Source organism: Corapipo altera, unplaced genomic scaffold (genome assembly GCF_003945725.1).
Source record: "Corapipo altera isolate COAL_440 unplaced genomic scaffold, ASM394572v1 2b, whole genome shotgun sequence".
Taxonomy (NCBI): Eukaryota; Metazoa; Chordata; class Aves; order Passeriformes; family Pipridae; genus Corapipo; species Corapipo altera.
In genome coordinates this window covers 23954792-23977135 of record NW_020884874.1, presented here as the reverse complement: position 1 = coordinate 23977135, position 22344 = coordinate 23954792, and the positions used below count along the sequence as shown (strand labels likewise).

The window sequence follows — 22344 nt, the reverse complement described above, 5'->3', positions numbered from 1 at the left end:
TGTACATCATCATTTCTCATCATGGAAATCATTTATTTTACATGTTCCTACTCTTGAGTAATTCTATCTATTACTGGGACACAGCTAAACTGGGAAGGTTTTTTTTCTGTTTTGTATAATTTTACATGGGTAAAGCTTGACTTTTGTTTACAGCCATTGTTTTTACACAGTTACCAGGGTGCCTTCTGCAGACTACTAAACAAAACATATACTTCAATGACTTAACTCTTGAAAAAAGAGAAATAATCAGGAGTTGCTAGGGATCTTTAACTTTGGCAAGGACAACATTTTAAGCAGAGGGTAGACTGCATCCAACTTGAAAAATTTCCAAATTCATCATGTGTCACCATTTCACACACAATGTGAAGTTTGCAAAGAGGAGGAGATAAAGCACAACAAAAGGCATTAATTGTTTCTGCTTCAGTGTAGAGATTTAAGGTTTATTTTTCCTGACTAATGTTGCTGAGTGCAAAATTATTACTAGGTAAGTTAAATTTATTCTTTCAACTATGTCAGAATTTTGAGTGGTGCGCCAAATTTGGTTATTCCCTTTCCTACTAGTAATGTTAATACACGCACAAATTTTACATTAAAATATTTTATTACAATACAGACAATTGGGCTCAAAATTAATACAAATTAAGATAAAATATTTACAAGGTAATGTGTACAGTGTAGCTGTTTGAACAGCATAAACAAGAGAACATCTAAAAACCCACATTCCTTTAGTATTAAGTAACAGAGAGCATGCCCCCAGCTCATTCAAGAGGAACGTGCATCTGTTGGCAAAGGCCTTCTGAAGAACAAGAGACTTTGGAATAATGTTTGTAAAGTTAAGTGAAATAAATTTCCTTTATAAAAAGAAAAATTTGAGGGGAGAAGAAGCAAAAAGCATTACTTCATTCTGCTACTCTGTGCTATTCTTAGATCACTATCATTAGTTCTTTCCAAAACTTACACACTCCAGGGCAAACAAATGGGTTTTTTAGTAACCTGCTGTAATACTGCCACCAGATGCCTTTTAGATGCAATAAAAATAATCAAATTAAATACAGAGGAATTTAACGACTTTTTTAATAGAAAAGTCTTTACATACAATGATTCTTTCAACAAGAATACTTTTAATGGGTGCTTGAAACATAATTCTATTAGAACAAATATGGGCTCACTCCCCTTTTTCTCAGTGTTCTTTCTGCTGGTCTGCCACTCCTACACCATTAAAAAATTAATCCAAGTCTCACCAGTAATTGCAAGGGATTTGTTATAAATACACCACCTATTCCTAAAAGTGTGTGAGTCATTTCTCCAGTTGCTGGGGGGTACTAAAAGCTTCATAAACATTAGCAGCAAAATCTTTCACTTGTTCCATCATCAACAGGTCCTGGAAGAAATGTAAAAAATAAATTTGCTTAATTGAACACATCCAACGCCATTCTGGTTTTGCTGCAGTACAGAATTCATCATGAGAAAAACATCTGGTGCCTCCACAGACACATTACTCAAATTTCTTGCTTTAGAAAGGTTTGTGGGCAGAACTGCAAGTCGAACCAAGTTAAAAGACCTGTCTGTGCATCTGCACAGTCCAACAGAAGGAAGAGGTTCTAGAAAAACAGCATATTTTTAGAAGATATAAATGTACAAAAATCTTTTTATGCCAATTGTTTCCCATTTTTTAAAAGCCAGTGAAAGTAAAAGGAATGAATTTATTAAAAAGAAATATACAACATTAATTTTGAAATTTTACTTGGAATACTGTAAATAAGGAAGATCCTTACCTGAACAAAGTGACTGGGTGTTTCACTGCATACTGAATGGATCTGCCCATTTATTATTGGAATTATCTTGGCTAAAGGAAGACTGACACTGGAAAGACTAGAAAAAACCAAAAAATATTGACCTAGAACTGCTCTGACATTGGTAAAACCACTAAACTCTGATTATTAGAATTCTAGGTAATTACTACTAAAAAAGGAAGAATTGCAACAATTGCAAACTAAAACGTACAGATGAAAGGTTTTTTTTCCCTGTCAAGCCTTTCATTTAATATAGAGGAGTACTAATGCTCATTTCAGTTGGTCTTCCTATTACACAACGTTTCATACTTGCTTCTCATGCAAGCAAATTATGGTTTAGCCAGAACCTTTACACGTGTGCGTATGTAGACAGGTGATAGAAGTGCCAGTCTACAGTCTCACACTATTTCAAACTAAACCAGGCTTAGGACAGACAGCCAAACTACACTCTTTGGGGTATTTTAAGTGATGTAAATAGTATATATTTAAATAAAAATAAGACCCTCTGAAAGCCATCAGTTACTAAAATAAACACACATAAAACATTCAAGGTTTTAATTTTAATACTTGAGAAATAATATTTCAAGGATTTGAACTCAGCTTTTGAATTTGTAACAGTCTCACCTCACTGTTTAAAACCAAAGCTAACTTCGAAATAAAAGCTATTTTTAAGCTGTCTTCTAGGAATACGTAGAAAATCCTGAGCGTTACTATATTTTATCAGCATACCAGCAAAGAACCTAGAGCTCTGTGGATGCTTTGGCTCCCTGTGTTTGGAGGGTCACAGCAATGCCCACCCAGCTTCCTTGAAAACCAGAGTGACAGAGACTGGGGCGCACAGGGCTCGCGAGCTGCAGGGGAAGGCTCTTCCTCATGGCCTCACAGGGAGGTACTGCAGCACATCTGCCAGTAGCCACCACCAGTGGGGTAAACCCTACCTAGCCCAAAAGGCAGTCTGCCAGTACAGTGTTCAGGCAAACAGTGGAAGGTATAGGTCATCTGATTTCTAATTCTAGATAGAAAGATACCTCACCTATACTCTTGCATGTTTCTTTCCACCCATGAAATCCTCCTAGCTGTCTACCTGAACAAAACCAGGAGAATGCAGTGATTCTTGAAGAGCAAGAAGCAGAATAATATTTCCAGCATGAGAGCTTCAAGAAGGCAGGAAAATCAATAGGCTTTCTGGAACTCACTATGAACGCAAAACACTAGTGACATGAGAACCACAACAGAAGGAAATATTTACCTATTTACAGAGCCATTCTGAGAGAGGTCCTTTTCAGTAGGTCTAAAAAACTCTGCCATATTGTCCAGCAGTCGACTGAATCCTCTGTTTAAACATGTGCTCAAAACCGTACTGAAGTCCGGACTGAAAATAAATAATAATAACGATGATGATGATAATAATCATAACAACAACAATAATAATAATAAAAGGTTTGACTCCTGGGTTTTATGTTTTCCAACTAAAAAACCTTGCAAGTATTCAGTGCCTCAGATGTGCCTCCCCTAAGGGGGCATGTACAACCCAGATAAATGCCATTAGTATTGCCACCTCACCAAAGACCAGCTCCTTCAACAACCCAGACTCTACCCTAAAACTGAGTTAAGTCTAAAGCATTTCTCACTTCTATTTCTTACTAAGTAATAACATAGAAGGGACTTACCCTTAAAATGCCCCAGATCCCTAGCAGCTAAATGGTAAGAATAGTTTAGCATTTGTCTCAATTCCCTCATATCCTGTGTTTATTCTAGAAGCCTCACTTTGATAGCTTTCTCTGGTAAAAGTACACATACAATCACTCTCAAAACCATGCACTAAAAATAAATTCCAGTAAGCCAATACTGGTGTTCACTTTATCAAATCAAATAAATCCAATAAAATCACTCTCAATTTATCCTGCTTTGGCAGAAAAGAAGTACTCTTCTGTTCCTGCACAACTACAGAACAGGTGAGGAACAGATAAGAGATCTGACTGGGAAGGACATCCTGGTTTATCTCATTAAGGCAGGATTATTTCTTACAAATAAGTTTCAGAGCTCCCAGATTTTTGAAAATCCCAGCCTACAATTAGTGAACGTAAAAATTTAATGCAGAACGCTCACATTTCACAAATGAAAAGTTGACAGCTTTTTATATGAAAGTAATTGTCTTACATAAACAATAGTTGTGAGGAGTTTAATGTGAATACAGGTTATTTCTCTATACCTTTCTAGCATATCTCTAGTTTCATTCAGTAATTTAATTGTAGCAATATCTCTTTCTGTGAGTCCACAAGCCTAGAAAAAGCAAAGACGGACACTGTTTAGTAAGTTTAATCAGCAACCATGAAGATAAGAGTAGAAATAAAAAAGTTGTGTATCACAGAATAAAGTCAAGATGTACAAGTCAAATCTAAAAGAAAATATTGTCATAAATCAGATTCTTTATAATTTGTGTTTTAAATCGTCACTGTAGGATTTTATTTTAACTAAAAACAATACTAGCAGGAAGTACCAGACTAATTGGGCAAAGCATTTTTCCACTTTTGACCTTCAAAATTGAAATAAACCCAGCATATCAGCTTAACCTAAAGTGGTAAGTACATGCAGTCACACGCTGAAGCCCATGTCTCATCTTTACGTGAGTGTAAAACCAACTGAAGAGTGAGTTTTCTCCAACCTGTGGTGAGAGTGGAGACAAACACCTTCACAAAATTTAGGAAATTAATATTACAGCTGTGATTAGATACACCCTTCTCTTGGCTTCCCGTTCATTTTCCAGCCCAAAGCAACAAAGGACCCCAGCACACCATCAACCCGTGCATCAGCCAAGATGCTACAATGCTCCATGAACTTTGCCGGTACAGCAGCGCAAGCTATACAATGTAGCTTAGGGCTGAGTTAAGCTGCACTGTGACACAACTTCGGCCACAGGCTAAAAGCAGTAACTGGGCAGTGTTTCTGAGCACAAAGCTGACTTTCTGAGGGTGACACTTGTTTTCAGTCAAATCTGCAGAAAATGTAACTTTGCCTAAATTAAAGAGATAAGGACACTTTAATAAATGGTGGAACCTCTTCCATCATAAATCAAGACACAGACACCATGGCACACTAGAGGACTATTACGCACCCTTCCCTCACCCCAAAAAAGAAACAAAAATGCAGAATGAAAAAAAGGTAGATGAAAGAAACTGAAACAAGTACCTGGCTAGCCAAGGGGTTTTCTTCATCAGGCATCAGATAATGACATAAGGGAGAGTAAGATGCAATCTGATCTGAATCTTTATGTTCCACTACTTTCCTGATATCTTTAAGTTTCTGTTCCAGGTCCAGAAGAGACAGGGTGTGCTTAAGGGAAATACTGGAAAGGAAAAAGGCTACAGTGTTGATTGCAAAATGAATAATGATTTTTTCTCTTCCTACCAATAACATGTTCAGAAGTAACAGGACCCCAATCTACTGCCTTGGTTTGGAGTGGCACACACAGCCTGCTATAATAAAAACATGGTTTTGAAAAAGTCGATATAACCCCTTTTTTATTTATTCTCATAAAACTCATTGCTTTGGGAACAGTCATCACAATAAAACTTAAAAGCTAACCACAGAGAAACACAGGCTCTTACCTTCCAAAAACTTTATGCACAGCTTGTTTAACAATAGTTATTAACTCAGTCAGTCCTAGAAGGAAGAAAGTGTCAAAGTTATTCTAATGATTTGTTCAAGTCTAGAAAAAAGTAGAATTTTGCAAGGGTCGTTAGCTCATAATAAGCACCATACCATCTCCTAAAAGGTGCTGAATGCTCGATAAATATTGCTGCTGAACTTCAGGGGGAGCTAATGGTGTCTGTAGGGAAAAAAGCAACAGTTCTGTAACATGTCAATAGAGAACAATGCAGAAATCATTTCAAACCAGCTGCCACCGATTTCCTTAAGCTTTATAATACCCTGCAGCAGATGGATTCCCCCATTCTGGTGCAACTGTAGCTTCTGACTGTTCCTGCTGTCAACCCCTGGATCTTTCATAACTCCTCTTGCATTATTTTCTTCAATCCTATACAGATCTCTCTTCCATCTTCAGTGGCACAGAAAACTTTCATTTTCATTCATATAAAGGTAAGTCTCTTAAAAACCTGCATTGTACATGCAAATAGACCCTCCACCATCCCAGAAATCAAAACTAGTGGAGTATGTTATTTATGCTGAAACCTAACAAAAGCTTATCTGACAGAAAAGAAGCTTTCAGTAACTGAGAGACAGGATCTCAATTTGCTCCAGTGGAGTGCCTCAGATTGGCCCTGTCAACCCACTTCTGTATTGAAAAAAATAACAGAAAGGAAACATGTTTCCAGTCCAAACTCATCTTGCCCTTCTAAAAAAGCTCTTTCAGGTTTTACAAAATGAAGCATGACCTTAGTCAACCCTGGCCTCCCTAATGAAAGGTTTTCTCAGACCTGCCTTGACATGCTGTTCCTTGACTCTCAGCAGGAGCTATCACAGGGGGGCATATGAGAACTAATCAAAGTTTGTATCCATTATTTTTAGACAAGTTGTCCAACAATTTGCAGATCTCACTCTCTACAATGCGTACTTGCTTACTGTGGGATCGATCTGTTTTTATTGAGCAGTGATAGATATCCTACATAAACAAAAAACAAGTCTTCTACCTTGCTTGGCCCCACCAACAGACATTTAGATGGCCTTTTGGAGTTAAACAAAATAGTCAAAATTTCAAAGACAACATCTATTTTCTTTAATCCTAGAAAAATTAAACTGGGGGAATTAATGTATGTGCTAGAAAGACCTAAGCATTTATATAAATTTGCATACATATCTTGGATTGTTCATACAGTATTACCGTTCCACAAAAAAATTAAAGCAAAGAAACCATGTCACGTTGGTGTTTAGACATGATTAAGCAAGAGAAATGCAGACAAAAAGCATTCTTCAATATGGCTAGTATTCAGTTAAGCAACAGCATCACCAAATCATCCAATTAGAGGGTATTAAAAAGACATCAATATATCTTGCAGTAATGCTTCCACATTTCCCACTCTTGTAAGAACTCTCAGTTTCATTCTGATACTCCTAAGCTATGCCTTTTTTATCTCTCACCAAATAATCCTTTCACTTCCTAGAAGTTATACCTCTGAAACAAACCAAGAAACTTACTGTGCCATTTTTGCAGAGTGCAGCATTATCTAGGTAGATGTAACCGCCAATAATATTCAACTGGACTCGCAAGAGAACTACCAGCATACAGGTACTATACACAGCTACGATGCTCCTTGTGAAACCTTGAAAAGAGAAAACAAAGTAACTTCAAGGTCAAAGAAATAAGGGTGAGTCAAGGAGAGAGCATGCTCTCCAAGACTCAAGAAGTGCTGATGATTTTTAAATACACAGTCACATTTCTCTCACTGGTTGTCATAACACATATTTTCACAATACATACCCAATATGGTCATGAGTCTAATGTGCTGGAGCTACATCTAGAGTATCCCATTTGAAGTCCTGTATTAATATAATTTTGCACACTACTCAAGTTATTTTGAGAAAAATAAAATCTATACAACTTGCTTCAGAAGAAAAATATTTACTGTCTAATGATTTTTCTTCATTAGACCAGGAAATACACAGTCTGTGGTAGCCCTCATCACGCAGTTAAACACAGAAGGCACAACCGCAGCTTGAGAAAAAAGTTACCTAAGGCAGGAGCAGCTAGGATCTAGTGAAAGAAAATTAAAATAAACATCAGCTACCAGCCAGAAGGCTAGGAGGATGTGCAGAAGAAGTGACATTAATAAATATGGATGAGTGCAAAGACACAGAAAGAAAGGAGTCCGATCAAAAGTAGGATCCGTAGGATCCGTAAAGGCCTTGTGAAAAGGAGAAACAAAACCAAAAGCTGTGGTATTTCACAGCATAATTATCTGACCCCACTATTTTTCCTTCCCTTCCACTGCTTCCATCAGACAATAAAAAAGAAGATGAACCAAAAGGTTCATGACCACTGCTATGGTGGTTCTCTCCAACAGGCTCAAGAAGAGGAAACCACTGACCAGGTAAGGGCTGGCCTACATTTCTGATTAACATTTTCCATTAGATTCAGCGTAGAATTTCAGAAAAACTAGTTTGATTTTTCTGTGATGACACAGAAAGGTCTCACAAAGTTTTCTTGAGCAGAGTAACAGGAAGGGCAATAACATTCTTCACCTTGGTGTCCAAGCTTCTAACTTCCCTTGGGGCTAAGAAAAGTTCCATCATGAGAAGCCTTTGGGAGGAGGGGCAGGGAGGAGGTTTGCCATGTAGTGTGTTACACTGTTTTCATACCTACTGAAACAACAACCCAGTTTAAAGTGTGCCTTTTAAATGGTGTGAAAGACATTTTAAATTCAAGCTAAATAATTATGCAGATTTAATCTCTCATTTCCACTTACTTATTATCTTTAAATCCTCCCATATTTCTAACTTGTTTGCTGGCCTGTGGGAAAAATAAATGGAAATATTAAACACTAAGAAGTATATTTTCCTTGGAAATTAATAAATATGCTAAATGAAATAACAGTGCTCTAAGGCAAGCTCATTTAGCTACCACAATTATTCAGATCAAATTCAGGTCTATATCCATTTGCCTCATTCAAGAAGGCACTATATAAACAACACATAAAAAAGATATCCCAAATGTAATGTATAAATGTAGCCTTTAGTCATGTCAATTACACACTTATATGATCAATTCTGAACTACTACAATAAGCAATCAGAAAAAGCCCACTGATGGCACAAAGTGGTCTTTTCTGGGGCCTTTATTCTCTATATATTTAAAGCAAACTCAGTTCAGCAGGGCTTCCTCTATCTGCCTGTGCATAATAAGTGCAGGATCACCCTATTTTCTTGAAAGATTTACCATTGCCTGACATGGGTCTAAAGTTTATATTTGATCATCAAAAAACAAAGAGATCATGACCATCTGTGGAAAAAAAATCTTGTGCCACCCACACAAACGTATGCTAATCTCTTTTCTTTGGTTGAGGTTCACCTTTTGACCTGACCAATACCTAAAATTTTATATATTCTGCAGTCAAAATAGCAGGACTGTAGATTGGGCAGACACACCTGAACTGCCTAAGGTACATGACATATTTGTAACTACTATCCAGAGGTAATCTTAGCAAGCAGCAGTAGCAGGGATAAGAGTCAGCTAATCATCCCAAACTCATCAGCCATTCTCACCTGTTAAGCACTGTCAGTAAAGAATGGTTACTGTGTATCTATCGTGGAAGATATATATTGTAAAAGTCACTTAGGGAAACATTTGATAATTTCTTAGCATCAGAATTAACATTTAAATATTTAGGACTGAGAGTTCAAATTAACCTAGACTTTACAGTAACCTAGTTTACAAAAAGAAAAATACACTTTTCACCAGAAATCATTTCTCTTTACAGGCACAACATCTGCACTCTGGCATCAGTTCGACCCCTATATCACTTACATAAACAATGTATTTTTAATTTCACTACTATCAAATAATGCAGGTGAATTGGTATAACAAACTATTAAGTCTACAATTCCAAATAATAGACAGGTTATATAAATGATAGCTGGAAGAGACACAACGATCCATGGCACATACAAAAACAATTTACACGCTTCTCTTTTTGCAAGCTATTATATGCAAATTTTTTAAAGCTATTCTAAAGCAAAACAAAGGAAGGACTGTTAAAAAAATACAACAATATTTCTATAGATAAAATACATAACAGGGCTTAAAGCCATATCTGTTACTTATGAGGGGTAGGTTTTTCATGCCAACTGAAGAGATAAAGAGAAGCCAATACATCAACATCAGCCAACTATATTTGCACCTATTACATCAAAACATTTTTCAGAGCTCATGCTTACAGAGTTTCTCCTCACAACATAAGGCAGCAGCCTGATAACAGTTTAAGTCTGCAAGCATTAAGCCTAACAGTGGAAATGAATTTTTTGGTCTTCAACTCCTGCAATTTACTAAGACTCAGCTGCTACTGTAAACTTTCGTTTCACATTCATTGATTTGGAAAGCCACCGCTTGCTACAGAAACAAAAAGCAATGCAAACAAAAAACAGAGGTTTGGAATAAAGCTAAGTGCTGAATAGGTGGGAGATATGCAACATGTGCAAGGCTACAGCAGCTGGCACTTCATCTCATCTCTTTCAATTACATGCTCTAAAAAGAGGAGGACAGACAGAGCAGGAACATCTGTAGTCTTGGGTGCTGCTCCCTCTTTAGAAGTTTCTCTGGAAGACTGAAGACTTCAGTCTGCTTATACCCCCAGCCTACCACTGGCCACCCAAATTTAAATAAGTGAATGGATTTTAAGTTAAAGGACATTACCTGAGCCATAACATGATCTGTAACATATGACAACATAAACCCATAACATGTTAAGCCACGACACAGATTATGTGTCCCCCTGGAGCTGAAAGCTGGGTAGCTCCAGGTGGGTTTCCGATGCAGACAGCCAATCAAAAGCTGCAGTAACGCCTCTACGAATTGCATATTTAATAGGGCCAGAAGAGAAGCACTTATTGCGCAGTAGGAATTAGAGCCACGAGGTGGAGAGGGGCTGGCGGGCCCTGTGGGGGCCAGGACTGCAGAGGGCCCAGCATGGTGTTAGAACCGGACTGGGTGCTGTGGCCAAGGGCTGGGGGGTTTCCCCCACTGCGAGTGGGGGTGGCGGAGGACGCCGGAGTGGCAGTGGTGGCCCGGCGCGGCATTGGAGTGGCCAGGCCGAGCTGGGCCCCTGGCCGGAATATGCAGCAGCCAGAGAGCAAGAGAGAAACTCCTCCAGGAGTTTCCTGGCTGGTCTCACCGCCTTCCCCCCCCCTCTGCGGGGGGAGGCACGGCAAGCAGGCCGGCCAGGCCTTGAGAAGAAGCTGTGGAGAGGGATCCCCCAAGAGCTTGCTTCCCCAGGGAGGGACCCCACACATAGCAAGGAAGAAAACTCAGAGTTTTAATTCCCTGTAACCCATGGTGATGACCATGGTGATGCAGGCTGTCCCCCGACAGCCCATGGAAGACCGGTGGGGGGTGCAGAGAGAGAACCCCCACACCCTGATTGGAAGAGAGATTTAACTGTAGCCCTGAGAGTGAAGAAGAGACTTCTCCTCCTGGACTGATATGGGGGAGGAGGGGTGGTTTGTCATCATAGGAGAAACTAGTTAGAATTGCTGTATATATTACTCTTTAGTTTCTATTCTGTTAGCAATAAATTTTAATATTATTTCCCCATGTCGAGTCTGTTTTGCCTGTGTAAAACCTCTCACCTTTTTGCAATTTTGTGGGGGTTTGAAAAATTAGGCCTGAGTAAAACTCCGACAGTGAAAAAAATAACACATCTTCAGGGACATTAAGAAAGGTAAATCTCCATATCTGCTCTTTTGTATATTCAACAACAATGGCACTCAGAGCTCTGGAGCCATTTGATTGAGCTTCTCAAAGGGAAGTGGAAAGAAGAAATCTATACCTCCATGCATAGCATAAGAATGCAGAGCTTCTTCAAAGAATCACTTCAAAGTGGAGTGAGCCTTGCTGGCTGATTCCATCATCTGTGGCTTCCCAACCCCTTCCCTATGTTTTCATAGGGAAGTTCAAGCATCTAGTTAAAACTAGAAGTGTAAGTCAAAATTGGAAGCATTGAGACACAAACTCCACTCTAAGATGCACTCTAAATGAACATCCGTGCTTACAGAATATTTCATGTAACCAGCATTTAAAAAAAATATTTGTTTTCAAAAAGGCATAATAACAAAGAAGTCTAATATCTATTTTCACTGGGATTGTTGGAATTCAGAGGTGTGTCAATGTACCCATAAACTGCTTCAGCTAGTCAAACAAGTTAGAGAAACTAGATATATTTTGATGAAAGAATGCTTGCTACAGAGAACAAACTAAGGCATTATATTTCTTCACCACTGAATAAAGGATTACAAACTGTTGTAGACTATTTTGCAGCACAGTCCAGATGACATATCTGGTGATCCACAAGCTCTTTTGTTCATTCAGTCTAATTTTTTCCTTGAGTAAGACTCTTATTATGATAAACACATTTATTCCATTAAAATTACTTTTTCCTAATTTCTTGTTGTTTCGGGTAAATAATATTCAATTACAGTTCCAAATTCTCAGATAATTTATTATAAAAACATCGTTCAGGCTGCAATTCCCCCTTTAAATATCTCATTCTGTTGCCCTGTTGTGGAAGTTTTTTGACTGAAAAAAAGTGATTGAATTGGTAACCTATTAAATGCTGGACAATTGAAGTTATAGCTACGTAAATAAACTAGTGGGAGGTAAACTAGAAAGACAGTCTCGAGTGAGTCAGAAGCCCTCTGTTAACTGCCTACATAACACTTTTACTCTGTGCCAGATGACAAGCAGTTTACATTTAAGGTATGCTATTATGCCCTTTATGTATTTAAAAATAGGCAATTTATTCCTGCAGTAATAAGGAAATCCAGGGGGGGTTTTCTGACAGGGCAGTATTTCTCTTAATGTATGACGTGCCCCAATTTGTTCTTCTTCAAAAAATAAAAAGGAGGGAAGAAAATTACTTCTCTTTGCTTACATCCATTTCCAATCTCATCTTGGATACTTTCCACTTCTACTCACTTCTGAACTTGATAAGATTACAAAAACATCTTTACAAACACAACATCAACAATTCACTCAAGATATTCTGTCCTGTTTGAGAGAAGACTAGATCCTCTAAGTATTTTTATCTATGTGTCTTAAAAGCATTCCAACAAAAAACATGCCTCTCACTGCAACATCTTAAAGGAATAATAAATTCTTGTAATGTTTGCAAAACGCCAGCCATACCTATCAAAACACATCTAACGCAACGCAGAATATTTACACAGTGATTTTTAAATACTTTAAGACTAGTGACTTCATGGGGCAGAGAACCAAAATCCTGCATGCTCTCTACATAATAAAATTTGACAAAAACTTGTGATCAAAACAAATGCAGTTTAACACAATTAAAATAGTCTTACCTGTTTTTAAGAAGAGATGTGAGACTCTCAGAATTTAACTGATGCATTAAGGCATCCCTCAGTGTTGGAAGCATTGACAGTACTGTTGTTAAAAGAAAAAAAAAAGCAAACAAACAAAACCCATCAAGATAAAAAAACTCCGAACATCATAAACCTATCCCCACCTCACACTCAATAGGTGCTATACAATGTATGTCCCATTGCTCAACAGGCAAAGCTGGGAGGACAAGCAAACTAGGAAACCCTGGGAGTACTCAGAGGTGCAATAACCTGTGTGCCTCTTGGGAGCTCAGGGACAATGTTGCCCTTATTGTCACTACACGTTTCTATTGGCTCTAGCTGCAAATGTCCACTCACATCCTACATATACATCATCCTGCCTCCAACTCCCCTAAAGAAAATCTGGTGAAAATCTACACTGCTGCATTTCTGCAAGCGAGAAGAAAAGTATCTGAGGTTTGTTTTTTTCCAACAAGAGAACCAGAGAAAGGTATGTTTCAAATGAAAGAAACCTGATGTGAAAAAAATCCTTTACTTTCAGAGCAATGTCCGATCTGCTGTTATATGATGGGAACAGGAAACAGAAAACATAATAGACACTAAGAACAAAGTATGAAACATCTCGTCAGGAATGCATGCTGCCAGAGAGAAGATACTTCGTACAAAGAAGGGCATAGCAAAACTTAGCTCTTGCAGCAAAATCAATCCCAGCAGTACAAACCAAAAAAGATGAAAATGAAATACCAACTGGTCAGGGTAAACAAAGTGCACAGAAAGCACTTACAGCCACCCAAGAAGCCATTAAAAATTTCAACAGAAAAAGAAAATGCTGTCCAATTTGTTTTATAAAAATAGCCTGCACTTACAAGAACGACAGGGACCTTGCTATACTCCACTCTGCCATCTCCTCTCCAAAAATCCTAAGACTGGTGCTGTAAGAAAAATACTTTTGTTTTTTGCTCCCCACTTAGTCAGGTACCTTTTAACTGTGTAGGAAACTAATGGGCTGATGTGCCTCTTATTTGTAAATAACATTTACCCACAAGTTCTCTATGCAGCTATAATGTGCTATAACAATGTGCTATAATGAATGCAATCATCCTGCTGTAAATTCAGTATTGTTTGAATCTGGATGTTGTTTCATACCTCAGCACCACATGCAGTTTAAGGAAAAAGGATCTTGACATGAAAAAAAATTGTAACCTGCATGTATAGTTGTATGATTATAGATGGATAAGGGTTCAGATGTCCCCCAAAACCCCTTCAATCCTCTGTTCTTCAGTCTTTTTATTATGCAAAACAACTCTATTTATGCAGCACTACTGAAGATTTTGAATTCACCTACATTTCTAATTTTCTTCTATCCTGACAATATGTAGTATGTACGCCCAAGTAATCCTACCTATCAAGAACAGCAGCTGTTTCCTTTTCTTACCTGTCATATTGCATGTCCTCTGATTACTTTCAAAATGATATTGCCTTCGTGCTTGGGCAATGTATTCAGCTGCCTCTCGTTCTTGGATTTCTCTGATTTTCTTCTGCCCATATTTTCCCAGTAAATAGACTCCTACAGAGAAATATTCATATTAAAAGGTGCTTTAAAAAAGTGAGAAAGGCCCCTTCAGCCCTTTTCTTTGATTTTAAACCATAAGAGTGCATAGTGGGGTTTTTTTTGGATATGTGGGTCTTGGGTATTTTTAATAATGATTGACAAAGTAATATCAGAAATAATGTTTTCAAAATTAATTAAAATTTCAGGGGTAATGACTTGAAGCAGTATAAGAAACTTTGCCAAGAAGAGATATCTTGCCATTCACAGAAGACATTTCTGGTACTACTGCAACGTGAACAACTGTACTGCAGAGACTGAAACAAAAAAGAAAAAAAAATGTAGAGTAACAAAAAAAGAATAGAGGAAAAAACAAGAATGCAAAGGTCTGGAGATTAAAAATTACCACGAGGGAGAGATAAAACTCAACTCTTAAGAATCACAGAGGAGAAAAATGCTACAGACCAACACTTTCTTCATCTGGTCCTGAAACTTCCGTAGGAAGCACCTTAGCTCATGGGGCTTCAGTTTTGCTCTTCTTTTTTACTAAGTTCCTAGTTTCCAACTTCAGTTCTTGAGGACCTGACCATCCCTTATCACTTTCACTATAAATCTCCACTTCCACAAAGACCAACCAAAAATTTTCACTCTACATTATCTCCTCTCCCAACATACATCCCCTTGAAGTTTTTCCCCAACTACTTGTCCCACACCACCAGAGGTTCGGAGATCTGTCCAGGCTGCCCACAGCCCTCTTCTCATCCTTCCTCATCTTTGCCCCACTTTCCAAGCCATTTCTCAAGATACCACTACATCTTCCAGGCTTATCCTCAGCACCTTTGCCCACTGTAAGCTGCTTTGCATTGATTTCTGACCCTCCCCCCGGGGCTTCTTACAACACCTTCTGTGTATCCAGTTCATCTGCTGCCTCCTGTATGCACTGGCAGCAGCAGTTACCTATTTAGGTGTAAAAAGTGCTTCCCATGGTCTCTCATGAGAGAATTGGAGGGGGGACAGAGATAAGGGAGGAACCAACACAAGCAGAAAAGACTACTGTACAAGTTGATCATCTTCTGTCTGCTTTATAGCAATTCTCTTAAGTACTGAAACTCCTCTACAGAGAGTCAGCTCCAAATCTGTCAGGTCAATAATGATACACAGAAGAAACTCGAATAACAAATCCAGTCTTTACTTATTTTTTTTCCACAAAGTACTTTCTAAACACACAGTCACAAAGTTTTCTTCAGTTTTCACATTTAGAAGTTAATATTTGAACATTCAAACAGTTGAATACTAAAAGGTTCAAAATTAATTTTATAAACCAAACCTACAAAACCTAAAAAAAATAATAAAAAACAAACAAACAAACAAACCCAAGCCCAAACTCCCCAAGATTTTGAATTCAGCTACATTTTTTAGGTCATCAAAACCTTTCAAAATGTTCTCCAAAACTATCATCAGTATTTCAAAAGGCTTTTCAACTTTGCCCTCCAATGTTCACGGTTGCAAAAAAATCCAGCTACTCATACTGGCATTATGTTTCCTAATAGGAAATTACAAGCCAGACCAGTTTAGAACAACCACAGTCATTTCCATTTATTTCCCAAAAGCCTCATAAAATAGAAACTGATAAGTCTCTCTCTTGCTTCAGTGTTTAGGCAGACTGACCATTTGTCACATGGGATATTCACTCCATCAGATGCAAACTTTAATATTATGGGTCCATTTACAAAAAGTGCTATTTGAGCAGTAAATTGTTAACCAATATGAGACTTCATAAATAACAACCAGATTATTTTTCTCTAAAAAATTACCAATTCCTGCCAAGAATATCTATTTAGAACACAACTGCCAGGGTACTGATTTTTTTTTCAGCTAATATACTGAAATAGAAACAATTTTTTAGCATTAGCTAATGATTTTTGAACACACGATTTTTCCAATCATTTTACCCCACCACATTTTTCACATTATATTAACACAGAGTCATCTGTTTAAATGACTACTTTTGCTTACTTTCCCCCACCCCAAAACAAATCCTTTTACCTCCAGGTTTTGTGCCAGAAAAGTCAGAAGTATGAAAAAAGACCCTTCCTGAATATAGACAGGACATAGGTAGACATGCAAACAGTTCAAGAAGAATCATATGCATACCCTTGAGTGATATGCTGGAGCAGTAGCTTTAAGATTTAGACAGCTAATTTCTTAATGCTTGATTGTTAAAGCTGAGTGACTACTCTGTACTAAGAACTGCTGTGACTCGTGAGGGTACAAAGTTGCAGTAACAGTCATCCAGGTTTAAAGGAGCTTCCAGAAAAAAACACTTGTCTAAAACAATGCAACACCAGCTACTAATCATCTTATTTCTCCCTCCCTCCCCTGAACTAAGACATAACTTTAACCCACTGCTAACACATGTTGCTCATCTGGTATCATCCTCATCTTTGGGAATGCAATGCATTAAAGGTTAACCAAGGTAAAAGTTGCACCATCCACACAGCTGAAGCAAAACCAACAACAATAATATGTTTGGAGTTTGGTCGTCAGCAGCAGACTGACAGACTCTGTTACCTGCATGGCTTGTAGGTGCCTCTAAGTTGCCTGGAGGACACAGCACCTCACTTGGGAAATTCAAGTCTCAGTTATGACAATGACCTTTGCCCACTAGTCGCTCGTGCCTGAAAACAGCAGTGGAGCCTCTGCAAATCTCTGAGTTATGGGATATTTCAAGAAGCTGCCAACCTGGCCATTGGTCTCATGTGTGTTCACAATTTACTTTAAAACAACCATGTGCATCTATGTTCATACATGTAGCAATTATCTGGAAGACTTGAAAATAACAAAATAACACAGACTTCTAAGAAGTCCAGAATGAACACATCACATGAAAACATCATCACTTGGAGTTGGAAGCAGGACCAGAGAAAGCCCCATCCCAAGAACTGCCATAATGTCAAATCAGCTAACAAACCTGTCAGAAACTAAACTGACATGCTGAAAGTCTCTCTTGTCATAAACAAGCAAAGCGAACACCAGCTTTTTACAACAGCTAATATAACTTGGTTTTACCTCTTGGTATGGGATAGGAGGTCTGCAAAAAGTGGCAGCAACAAGATTTATAATTAGCTAAATTGTTGTATACATGGAACGTCATATTGACTCTTTCCCATATGTTTCATACAAAACCAGGAATTAAGAAAATTCAGAAATAATGAGACTGCCCAAAGATCACTCCTCCGTAAACCATTTTCTACCTTCATCAAAATGGGAACTATACAAAAGACTATACTGCCAATGCTTCTGATTTGGAGAGTTCAGAAACAGATGAGTGGTACAAACTAGGATTACATCACCTGATGTTAAGTACAGGACCCTCAGTAAGGATCTCAAACTACAATTTATACTGCTTTAAAACTGATCTACAAAGTGAAATTTATTTACATTTATACTGGCTGTCTGTGTTGGATTTGATTAGGATGGAATTAATTTTCTCCATAGTAGCTGGTACAGGGTTGTGTTCTGGATTTGTGCTGGGAACAGTGTTGATAATAGAGAACGTTTCCATTATTGATGAGCAGCACTTCCACAGTGTCAAGGCCTTTTCTGCCTCTCACACTGCCCCACCAGGGTGCAGGCTGGGGGTGCACAAGGAGTTGGGAGGGACACAACTGATCCTAGCAGATCAAAGGGATACCCTACATCACAGGATGTCCTGTTCAGCAATAAAACAAGGGGGAAGGCTAAGGGGGAAGGCACTGCCCAGGGACTGTTGGGCATCGGTCAGTTCTGATTCTCTCCCTCATCCCACTGGGAAGGTTGTGGAGGGGGTGAGCAAGTGGCTCTGTGGTGCTTTAGTTGCCGGCTGGGGTTAAACCACAACACTGTCCTACAACACTGGGAGTACCCTGGGGTCTACAGTACCTATATCCTATGGAAGCAACACTTAGATTTCAGATAAATGTGGCCTAATTTGTCTCTGTAGCGCTCTTTGGCTGTAGCACTGTACAGTCTCTTCCCATCTAAATGTAAGTAACAGAAGTAGTTTACAAAATCTGCAGGCTCTTACATGTTTCTGCTGGTAGCCTCAAAGATATTTCTCACATCACCTAAGTTATGACTTCCCTCCCCTTCCAGGACACGGACAGCTCCGTAAGTCGTGGTTTATCCTTATGTTCAAGGAAGCTGTGCATCAACTGACATACAACTGTCCCCTTATGGTTGAAAACCATCTTTAAAATATGCAGGCACTAAAGCCTTATTCTCTTGGCAGCACTGAGTCCCACCAAAACATATTTAATGCCTCTGTACTCACTCACAAACCAAGCCAACTTTCTCTGCTAAGCAGACAGACTTCTGAACTGAAATGCTCCTTCTGCAACCCAAAGGTTGCAACACATGAAATTCAGCGATAATTAATTCACCACTGAAATCTGAACCATACATTGCAGACACACCCTAAACTTGTTCTTCTACTGCAGCAATAGAATTTCAATGGTGAATCATTTTGTAATATCCACTGAAATCTACCTTGAATTCTGAGCATCAAGATAAAAACTACTTTAACCTACCCATCCAACAAGAACTACTGTAACGAATGTGTCCTTGTGGCTCCATCATGCTAGCTCACTCACTCTCTACTTTACATATTTCTAGTGGGTTTGATTCCAAGACTAAAGTCTTTCTAGTGTGCAATTTATTTTATATTGTTAAAAGAACAACTTCTGAAGAAAGGGTTTGTACAGAGTCTTTGCTAAATTGAGGTCTTTTCAACCCCACTCTATGATTAAGGAAAAGTTACACCTATTTTTCAGTTGCTTTTCCTCCTCAATTTGAGCTCTTATTTTGTGAGGTTTGCATCTTCATAAGCAGAAGAATCTGTTGTAGTGTTGGGATTGACAGCTGTAGTTGTTGTGCTGGGATTACACTAAGAATGACAGCCACTGATAACACATAAGGAATTCACCTCGGTAAAAAGAGGAAAAGCTTCCAACCAACCAACCAGACTTTGGTGCAACAATGCTTCAGTAATACAACACTGATACAACTCTGTATCAGTAATAACACAGAGACTCTGCTGTAGTGTCCAATGAATCATTAAATATTCACATTAATCTCTGACCATGTGACAGCTAAAGACTTAAAATCATTAAATCTTCTGATGTCCCATTTTCCTTGTTACATCCTCCTTCCCAGATAATGCACCTTGCAGCTCTCAAAAAAACCCAAACACCAGACAGCTGTAGATTCCAGGCTCTGGTATTAAATCAGCAGATCTGGATGCTTTTCTTAAACCAGTGAGCCACTTCCCAGTATTCTGTCCTCAAGTCAAAGCAGCATGTAAAGTTGCATTCTACCTTTCAAGATTTGGCAATGTTTTCTGGAGGAGAGTCCACTGCAGATCTCAGAGTTCTGACTATTGGTGGTGGCATTACCATAGCTCCTGGAGTTATTTTAAGGTCTGATCCATAACTAATAGGTAGGTGGCCAAAGCACTCTAGATTCAGCTGCTGAGCAACTGTAACGCAGCACTCTGCAGGACATCACACCATCTCCCAGGATGCCTTAATGTACCATGGTGCAAGTTGCAGCTGCTGGCAGCTAATGTTCACCTGCTTGCAGAAGCCCCGATTTACTTCAGTCTCAAATACAGAAAAAGCAATTCTCTACAGAGTCCTCAAATACTACACGGCCTGAGGAAATAGGTACTTGATCCATGCTGCAGAAAATGACAGCATAGTTCAGTATTTTCAGTCAGAAGCTGAAATGCTTGTTAGGGGAGGAGCATCTTGGGGGTTTATGGATTGGTCATTCTTTAAATGACTTTATTTTAGTCCATGATTATTATTTTTTTAAGTGCACTCCATCCAATCAGCAGCACTTTAGTGAAAGTGACACTGAACTATACATAAACAACACCAAACATTAGGGAAAAGCTGCAAATTCAGGGATTTTAGGTTGTTTTGCAGGCTGGCAGAAGTCTGTTTATACATGAGGAATTTAGGATTTCAGGCTACTATTTTCAGGACTACTAAGAGCCACAAGCTCCCCAATACCTGCTTACCTCTTGGACATTAATCCATGTTTACTAACTGAAACTGGGACAACTGATGTTTTACTACTCCCATCTGTCCACCCACCGCTCTTACGCAGACAGTTAAAGACAGGGGGAACAGGTTTTGGGTTACAGCCAGGTGTATTTAAGTAAATCTGTTTATTAACATGGTGGGCTGTAAGTGCAGTGGTGTGCTGTACTTGAGGAGTCACAAAACCTGCAGGTGATGGGGTGAACTGGAGAAGCAGTCTGACCAGTACTGTAGTAACCATCATCTAACCTATTATCATGTATTAATTGTCAGTCTTTGGAAAAACACAGAAGGAATTAATGATGAAAGGATGCAGAGGACATAAGAACCAAGGCAAGCCAGACATCTGAATATATGACAAAACATATTACAAAAACCCCACAGCTCTCAGAATATTTAACTGTTCAGGCAAGTTCTAGTGGGTATAAACAAACACAAACTTTCCTTAGCATCTCTGTAAAATGTAATTCTGTGTCATTTATGTCAGATACAAGTACATCTGATGACTGAGTGTGCAAAGACATGGCTGTACCTTTTGAGAAGCATCTAATCTCCAGCTGTACAGCTATGCACTTTATCATTAACAGAAAAATCCAATGTGCTCTTTTAAATCCAACTAAAACCAATCCCATAATAACTCCAAGGAAAGGTGAAGCTTACTAGATCAGGACGACACTATGGGTTAGACAAAAGCCTTAAGGGAGAAAAAACTGCTTGAAAAATTAACGCAAATCCTCTCCACGAAAGTTTTGTGTCTGCAGCCAGTCTACATTTGTCCAGAGAGGGGCAACAAAGCTGATGACGGGTTTGGAGTGTATGTTCTACAAGGAGCAGTTGAGGGAGCTGGGGTTGTTTAGCCTAAGGAGGCTCAGGGAAGACCTTATCGCTCTCTACAACTACCTGAAAGGAGGTTGTAGCCAGATGGGGATTGGCCTCTTCTCCCAAGGAATCAGCAATAAGACAAGAGGACATGGTCATAAGCTGTGCCAGGGAGGTCTAGGTTAGACATTAGGAGGAATTTCTTCACAGAAGGAGTCATTAAACATTGGAACGGCCTGCCCAGGGAGGTGGTGGAGTCACTGTCACTGGAGGTGTTTAAGGAAAGACTGGATATGGCGCTGAGTGCCATGGTCTAGTTGACATGGTGGTGTCAAGAGATCTTTTCCAACCTAATCGATTCTGTGAATCTGTGACATTTTAACAATTCATCTCAACGCACAAGTCACATACGAAAGTTGAGACTTTCAGCCTCCATCCTAAAAGCACAAGTAACACAGTAAGCAACACAAATGTCACCCACGCTTTGCGTGGTTAATCGCTGTTTCAAAGCAACGCGATCACCCGCCATAAGAGCGCCCAGGCAGCCCGAGCCCCGTCTTTTGGGGCTTAAGTGATGACGTGCTGATTCCCCTCTCTACCTGGGGGGGGAAAGTCCTGCTGCCCCCCGGGCTCTCCCCACGGCGGTCGGTGGGAGCGTTTTTGTGTCACAGCGCCCCTCAGAGCTCCCTGCTCCCGTGGCCCGGGGGCACAGAGCCTTTCCAGCCAGCGGGGAACCCGCCTGGCCACGGGGGGGTCGCCGGGCCCAGCACAGGCTCCGAGCGGGCCTCCCCGGCGGGATCCGGGAGCGCTCAGCGGGGAGGCCCCACGTCCCCAAGGCCGGCGCCCCGCGCCCGCCTCCCCCCCGCACGCGTTATCGCCGCCGCCCCTCGGCCCGGCTGCCGGGCACTCACCGCCGAGGAAGGTGCCGAGGACGAGGCATTTCTTCTTGTGCCGCTTCAGGAAACTCCAGAGGGACCGGAGCATCCTGCGCGCCCGGCCCGGCCGCCCGTCGGCTCCCGCGGCGGCGGCGGAAGGGGCGGGGGCGGCAGCGGCACCGCCTGCGGTGCCCCGGA

At 39.7% G+C, this 22344-nt stretch overlaps 1 protein-coding gene across 1 annotated transcript; it reads right to left on the bottom strand.

Annotated features, from left to right (window-relative positions):
- Positions 1–582: 582 nt before the first annotated feature.
- On the bottom strand, positions 583–22299 carry PEX3 (peroxisomal biogenesis factor 3). Its single transcript, XM_027633255.1, has 12 exons — positions 22183–22299; positions 14256–14387; positions 12821–12902; positions 8216–8259; positions 6948–7072; positions 5556–5622; positions 5402–5456; positions 4983–5139; positions 4006–4076; positions 3043–3165; positions 1776–1872; positions 583–1381 (listed from the first exon to the last, which is right to left on the bottom strand). The coding sequence occupies exons 1-12, from the start codon at positions 22253–22255 to the stop codon at positions 1298–1300; spliced, it is 1110 nt and encodes a 369-aa protein (XP_027489056.1). The 5' UTR covers positions 22256–22299; the 3' UTR covers positions 583–1297.
- Positions 22300–22344: the final 45 nt, after the last annotated feature.

Coding starts and splice junctions, on each gene's coding strand:
- PEX3 (XM_027633255.1), bottom strand. CDS start 22,255: ATGCTCCGGTCCCTCTGGAGTTTCCTGAAGCGGCACAAGAAGAAATGC. Junction 8,260..12,820: donor ACATCTCTTCTTAAAAACAG/GTAAGACTATTT, acceptor TTTTTCCCACAG/GCCAGCAAACAAGTTAGAAA. Junction 5,140..5,401: donor GTGCATAAAGTTTTTGGAAG/GTAAGAGCCTGT, acceptor TTTCCTTTCCAG/TATTTCCCTTAAGCACACCC.